The following is a 7,813-nucleotide window of genomic DNA, read 5'->3' on the forward strand; positions in this document are numbered from 1 at the left end:
AAGGAAAGAGCAATTACATCTGCAAGCTTCATCCAACGTATTTTGTCAGTACCAGCACACTAAATCCAGGCTTCTCACAGAAACCCCTCCACCAGAAATGTACCATCTTTGTCAATGTAGAAAATACATACAGTGGAAAACTCACCGGACCTCTGTGTCACTGTCCTGGTTTGCTCACAAGAGGAATCCTGCTCAGCAGGTGATATGCTTGCTAGGTTTATTCAAAGCTCAGCTTAGCTCAGGAATAGCTGCTGTACTGAGAGAGATAGAAGCCAACCTGCAGCATCCACCCCAGCCTCAAAACCCATCCCACACAACCAGTCTTCTGCACATTATCATTGCAGAGACCAGTGTCCCCTTCTTGAAACCTGCCCTACCTTACAATGCATGCAGGAGCTGCTGGTCCCCACTGCCATGGCAAGACCACAGCTGTGGGGAGGGTGCTTGGCCTGTGCTTGGTTCCATTGTCTTTGCTTCATGCCTGTTTCTGTTTCAGAGATGGGACACCTGGCAGCCAGATTGTGACAGAGAGGTTTGAGGTGACGTGGGAGAGCGTCATGGTCAGCTCTCACAACGCCATTGTGCTGAAGTTCGATGGCCGTGGGAGCGGCTTCCAAGGCACTAAGCTACTACACGAGGTTAAGAGGAGGCTGGGCCTTTTGGAAGAGAAGGATCAGTTGGAAGCTGTCCGGTGAATGACACTGTTATTGAAAACATTAATTCATTAATGACAATTAACCCGACTGTCATTAGTCCTGATTGCATTAATGGTGTGTAAGATAGAGCAAGGAGATGGGAGGGATACCAAGGAATGGCATGTGAGAGAAGGCTCATGGCAGCCTGTGTAGAGGAAGAAAAGCAAGTCTTAAACAGAGCTAGATTAGAGCGTGCTCATCTGCATCATGTGTTCCAAGCCTATTTATTTTTAGCTCTATACAGTCATACAGCTACAAACAAGTAAACTTGGATATCAGCTCCTATATTAATTTCTTGCTGGCCTGATAGTCAGAAAAATAAAAAAGCAATTTTTAAACCCTTAAACTTTTTAAAGCAGAAAAAAACAGAAAAACCCCTAAATGTCAAGTCCTGTTACATTGTTAGATTTATTCTGCACATAATCACACTAGAAACACTATCAGAGTAGTGCAATGGCATCAGTTTTATTATGATTTTCAGAGGTAGTGCAGGTTATTTGCTGCCATTTCTTGGCCGAACCCAACACAACAGGTTGCGAGATTAAATCAGACACTCATGTGAAAGCTGTGTACCGCAGCATGGATTTAGATTGTCTACAACCTTTTTTTCTCCAGCTACCTCAAATTCAAGCTGGTACATATCATGCTATGTTTGCTAAAATGTTTTTAACTCCTTGTTTCTCCTCTCTTGTCTTCTAGGACAATGCTGAAGGAGCATTACATTGATAAGTTGCGAGTCGGTGTGTTTGGGAAGGTAACATTTCCCCACTGTTCCTCAGTGTTGTTCTCTTTGGCTGATGTAGTTAAGCAGTTGAGCTAAATCCTGATTTATTGAACACGTCAGTAGCGACTTTTTTATGATTATTTATTTTTGAGATAGTCTGCTTCTCTCTCTTACATGTTAAAGATGAGAGCTTTCATTTTATCAGTGTGTTCATCAATTACTTTTTTTTTAATTAACTTCTAAGTGCAGAAAGTGACTACTTGTCAGAAATAACACTGTCAGATAATTAATTATTTTTTCGCCTTGCAAACTTTCATTTCATTTTCATCTTGCCCCTTAAAGCCTATGGGAATGATGGTAGATCTAGCTCGTATCATAAAAATGTACAACAACAATATTGATCTCTGAGGTAGATTCGCACCACAATGTGCATCTGGCTGGGAAACAGCAATTGCAAAGTACATACAGTTTGAAATTAGAGCAGGGCTATGAGCAGAAATTGGTGTTTTGTGGGAGATACAGTCTCAGAGTGGGCAGAGAGAGCTGTATACCAGCAGCGTGTCTGCAGGGAATTGTTAACAGACTGACAGCAGATGCTGAAATTGTGGTGTCTGTTTTAAATAGCAAAAAGATTAGCATAGTATTGTGGAGAAGTAACATGTCTGATTAGATTACAGGCATAAAATGAGATGAAAAAGACACAAGCTCTTGGGCACACAACCTCCTGCCTTCAGAAGAGTGCAGTGAGTGCAGAGCTCGACTTCAGTTGCATCTGCCAAAGCCAAGGACATGTTTCTTGTTTCCTGTTTGTTCAGGGCAAGGTATTCAGGGCTTTATAATGGATGAGAATTTGCTGCAAGGCCTCAGCTGCGTTTTTGCTGTATACAAAAGCAGCAGTGCCTCATGGCAAGGTCACTGATGCCCCTGCTCTGTTTGTTTCAGGATTACGGTGGCTACCTGAGCACTTACATGCTTCCAGCTGGCGATGAGAACCAAGTGTTTGCCTGTGGAGCTGCTCTTTCACCACTGACAGACTTCAAACTATATGGTAAGCCCCACCCCAGAGCCCATAGACCTTCTTACTGACCACAAATGATGTTTCTGTGTGGTTCTTTCTTGCCTGAGCCATCCATCCATGGGAGCTGTGTTCCAAGCTGCCTGTCTCTGATGGCAATACTCCACGGCACATGATGGTCCTTTCTCTCAGGGACACACTAGTTCCCTTTGCACTTAGTGCCACTGAAAATCAAAGGACTGCCATGAAAGTCAGTGGTGTTAAACCAGCCTTCAGGTCCCATACAGGTATCCGTAAGACCAACAGGAGCTTCCAGTAGACTGACAATGGAGAGGGCCCCATGTGAAAAGAGAAAAGGACATAATGTGATAGTGCTCTTGTCATCTCATATCTTCATTGCATTAAGAGAAAAAAAAAAAGAATCTTCTGTGACTTATTTAGAAACCATAAGTACATGGTGATAACGAGAGACTGTAGTCTCATATGTGTTCTTAGTGCAATAACTTTTAGAAATATGTCCTGTGTAACTAAGGCAATTGTAGCAAAGATCTTTAGCATTTGCAATATTTGACTCAAAAGCACCAGTGTACTCCTTTATGACTGAAAGAGATGTTTTTCTTCTTTTCAAGCTTCAGCCTTTTCGGAAAGATACTTGGGCTTGCATGGGATTGATAACAGAGCATATGAGGTAACTACATGGGTACTGCATTTCGTGGTAAAATGTGAACAGGGTTTTAATTCTTCCTCTATCTGTTCTCTTTTGGGGACAGAAAAAGGATATGCAAGATGGACTCTCTAGTAAAACTCTGTATTTAAAATGCATCAAGGTGTTCTTCAGCCTGCTTACTGCTTTTGTTGCCTTAATAGTGATGACAGATATGACTTTTATTGGTTAGCCTTCATGTCTGCTTCTCTAAATTGGGTAAACACAATTATTCCAGTTTACAGATTGAAGGAGCTAAGGCTGTTTCAGATATGCCCAAGTGGGCATGATATCACAACTTTTTTTTAAATTAATCCCAATGGCCTTGTCACTTGGTTCTTTCTGAGGTATAATTTTTGACCTAAAGTCAAGTGAAGCTCAGCTTGTCCTGGCTTTTTCAATATAAGTACAGATGTGATACTTCAGGTAGGCAGAACTCCGTGCCAGAGTTGAGCAGGACATGGAAAAGGAGAACTGGCACCAGTTAATGAAAGTGTTGTTTAATATGTGTGATGGGATCAGTTGGTTCATGTCTTCTTTCTTTCAATTACTTGGAGTAAAAACCCAAGAAAGAATAGTCACAAAACCAAAATTTGTTGTACAGAACACATTGCTCAGCCTACTGAGCCTTGTCTTCAGCTACAGGACAAGAAGGCCGAAAAAATCTGAAATTGTTTTCTTACAGAGAAGGCAGGTATCACCCTCAAATCCCCTGCAGCTGAAGCTTCTCCCATCTTGTCATGGTTATTGAAATATTGAGTTCACAGTTACTCAGATTTTGCACTCACAATCTCTAGATCATTGCAAACTCTTCTAGTTTCAGAAATTTGAAGGCAGGTCAGCAGAGGTGAAAGCAAGGGCAAATATTCCAGAAGTGAGAACTTTATGTTGCCAGTCTCTGGGCATTGAAAAATCTGGCCTAAGCAAATAATGGTCCTTTCCGGCTGATTTGGGATTAACTGCTAGGAACAGCACCTGGGCTCTCTGCAGAGCATGGCACTGTGCTGGATATGGACCGTGATACACACCTCCTACACACCACAGCTGAACTATGAATTTCTTGGGGAGAACTGTTCCTAACCCATGGACCAGATGTGAACTTTATGAACATCACATAATTCAAGACTTGATGCAGACTCCAAAAAAGCTGAGTTAATTTGTGGCAAGTTACAAGTGAGGGAGCAGAAAGGAAGGAGCCATACAAGGGGGAGAACAGGGTGCAAGATAATGTGCATACACCATCACAAGACTTGAGTATTGCAGCCAGCAGTCTGAGGATGAGAGAAGTCCTTACTTAAGTCCAACAGTAGAGGGAAGATCAGAGGGCTCCCTTGCAAAATCTGCAAACATCCTACTGATGGCCTGCATCCACGAAAATATCCCAAAACTTGCCTCTAGCACCAAGGAAATACGCACGGCCACTTCTAATGTTCAGGGTTGCTTTGTCTTTTAAATGAGGAGAGGTGCATGTAATATCCAATGTAAAGTGACAGTGACCATATCTTAATAATACATGCCAGCGTTTTTAGCCAGCTAATTTGGCCTCCACAGCCAGGCATGGAAGGTCCTGTTGCTGTTGGAAATGCACTTTATCTTCTGTGGAAACCACATAGGACAGTGGGAAGATGAAAATATGTAAAAGATAAAACTGATACAGTGTCTTAACTGAAGAAGACATTAACTCATATAAGTGAACCAGAGGTAGGGAACATGCATTTAAACAGTGAAGGAAACATGACTTTAGGTTGAGACAGCTATTCTTCCCTGCCCTCCTATAAAGCAGAAACATCTCTAATTTGAGATGTACATTCTTTTGCCACTCTAAGACATTTTTGGAGTCTTTTGGAGTCTCCTTGAGACACATTTTTCTGAACAATGCAGCAAAAGCTGGAGAAGTCCTTCATTTCTCTTATCCAGTGTCATTTGCAGTCACTCATATTTGTATTTCCCCTGTGTATCTCAAAGACAGATGGGGCAAAGGCATTCTCAGCAGTGGACACTTCAATTTAGTGTCAGATCTTACCCTGGGCTGTCAAAGCTCATTGAGATTGGCTTTCAAACCATACCAAAGTCACTCCAGTTCTCTGAAGAGTTCTTAGGCATGGGCATCTGGGCATACTTTTCATCTGAGTTTCATACTCACTGGAAATTCACTTTGACATTTTCCATGTGTTCTACAGTTCAGGCTTTTGATGAACATTATCAGAACAGACAAGGGTCTCTGACCTCTTTCTGCTGCTGATACTGAGGCTGAAAAGACGGGATGGGGATCTATTTTACTTCCAGATGGATTCAAGTAGCCAAGAGAGTATCCTGTGCTGGTGTCTGCTTGTTGTGCTTGTGAACAAGTATGAAAAAGAATTAAGTGTTTCTACTTTCTCCATACAAATTGTCATTCCTGGCATGATTATTAACCTTATTACAACCTTTACCTTCACAGATCACCAAATTAGCACACAGAGTCTCATTACTGAAGGAACAGACATTTTTGATCATTCATGCTACTGCTGATGGTAAGTTATCCCGTCATTTGAGCTCATTATATGTTTGGGATGGCTTTGATTTTTCTTAATTAAATTTGCCTCTTTAATGATTGTAATCTGTTTTTACAGAAAAAATCCATTTTCAACATACTGCAGACCTTATCACACACCTAATTAGGGCAAAGGCTAATTACAGCTTGCAGGTACAGTATGTGTTTCATTTTTTCATATTGCAACAGTTATTCCCAGTTTGAACTCGAAACTGATGTTGTAAAGCAAGCTTTGAAAAGCCCCTTGCAAACACATCTTGGCAGTAGAAATAACACCAGCATAGAATGTCTTCCTGTGTACTCCTGTGCTTATTTGATACCACTATTTCAGTTTGGACAGTTGAAAAACAGTTATTAAATTACAGTAAATGAGGTTTTGAGCAACATATCTCTAAGGAATTGATGTCTGTTGACTTTCTGTGGGAACAACAGGCCACGTTCAGGAGGAATAACAGGGAAACAGGGACCTAAATTAAACCAATCAGTAAATCTGCCGAGAACGACAAACTCTGGTCTTGAAAATCACTTTTTCCACTGAGTTACATCTCTGATTCACTGAATGGCCTATGTTCAAGCCATTAAAGCTTCCAGAATGAACCCATCCACCAGTTATGGGCATGGTCCCTACCCTCTGCTTCATCCCAAGCCATGGTCGGGATGAATTGGATTGGCGTGGCTCAATCCACGGCAGGGACCATGCTACGGTTCACAGTTGTGTTGCAGTGCCCAAGTCCTACTGAAGCTTGATTTACTGAATACCAGCTCCCTCTGGCTGCATTTCTGCGGAGCTTCACGTGTTGTGTGTGCTCATTCCATCATGCTCCAAATGCAGATAGGATGGAATACACATACAAGAGCTAAGCAATGAGCCTGGTATGGGTTTGGCCACACTGACCGGAGTGTCCCTGCACATTTCCTAAAGCAGAAGCATTCATACACGGGAGCTTGAAGGCACTAATGGGCCTGATGTATGTCAAAGGTTATTTGAGGACTGAATGGAGGGCTGAGGGATCTACATCTTGGATTGAGGTACTCAGAGCAGCAGTGAGACAACTCACTACTGCCTGCAATCAGTTAGCCCTAAAAACTCACTTTTTCCAGGCTGGATTCCAGTCTAGACAACTCGTTATGATCCTGTCACGTTCATTCAAAATGTGCAGAAGTTACCTGTTCCATTTAAATATAAAGTTGTTTAAATTATTTCATTTATGGCTTCCCACATTTTTTTTCTATCAAATTACTTCTCCAGCAAGCTTTATTTCATTTTTTTACTTAGTGACATTTTGTCTTTAAAGCCTTTGTTTTAGCCAGTGAAACCTGTTGTCATTTCTCTCCACACACTTGCCCTGGGGTTTTTTTTCAGTTTTTGCAAAGAGCAAGCACTATTATTTGTGTGATCTGATTCTGCTTAGCCTGAACTTATTCAGAATGAAACAAAATGGGAAATCTTCCCCAGAAGAAGTTCCTTTTGAAGGAATACACGCATCTGCACCCAGAATGCTGCAGTGCCCGAATCACCTCCTGTGCATCTACAGGAAGACCCAAAGTGCTGAGGAGAAGCAGTGGTTTTACAGGCCAGCTTGAGCTGCATATATGTTTGGTCAGTCCTGACCCTCCTAACAGTGTGTACTTGCCTGTTTCTTTGCAGATTTACCCTGACGAGAGCCATTATTTCAGCAATGCAGCATTGGAGCAGCATTTGTACAACTCCATCGTCAACTTTTTTGTGGCATGTTTCCAAGTTCAGGACAAACTCCCGATAGCCCCACTGAAAGAGGAGGAGGACGATGATTAACCCTACTTGTCCGTGCTAAGCACAAGGCAGATCTCTCTAACAATATGCAACTGGATCATTTTCCTGAAGAAAGAGATGTTACGTTGTTAGCATGTATTCAAAGAACACTGAAAGCAGCTCATCTGCTTTACTTGACAGCAACTCCTTCCTAAATGGAAGAACATTAAGCATGGTGAACTCAGCAGAAACTGCTGTCTGGAATTAATCCATTCACAACCAACATCTTCTTTTTCTTTGGGTTTTTTTTTCCCCTTTTTGCTTTTTTTTTTTTTGTTTGCCACAAAATGGCTTTGTAGCGTGAAAGTGGTAAGACACTGAACTGGAAGGAACACCCCAAGAAACTGCTTT

General features: G+C 41.8%; 1 protein-coding gene across 1 annotated transcript in view; it reads left to right on the plus strand.

Annotated features, from left to right (window-relative positions):
- The window catches only part of DPP6 (dipeptidyl peptidase like 6), a 434,766-nt gene extending 427,165 nt beyond the window's left edge, over positions 1-7,601 (plus strand). Inside the window, exons 20-26 of the mRNA XM_061996360.1 lie at positions 497-691; positions 1,395-1,449; positions 2,362-2,467; positions 3,064-3,122; positions 5,578-5,650; positions 5,750-5,823; positions 7,319-7,601. Coding sequence (XP_061852344.1) covers positions 497-691; positions 1,395-1,449; positions 2,362-2,467; positions 3,064-3,122; positions 5,578-5,650; positions 5,750-5,823; positions 7,319-7,465 — 709 coding nt within the window. The 3' untranslated portion in view covers positions 7,466-7,601. The remainder of the gene's footprint in view (positions 1-496; positions 692-1,394; positions 1,450-2,361; positions 2,468-3,063; positions 3,123-5,577; positions 5,651-5,749; positions 5,824-7,318) is intronic.
- Positions 7,602-7,813: the final 212 nt, after the last annotated feature.

Source organism: Colius striatus, chromosome 5 (genome assembly GCF_028858725.1).
Source record: "Colius striatus isolate bColStr4 chromosome 5, bColStr4.1.hap1, whole genome shotgun sequence".
In the NCBI taxonomy this organism is placed as follows: Eukaryota; Metazoa; Chordata; class Aves; order Coliiformes; family Coliidae; genus Colius; species Colius striatus.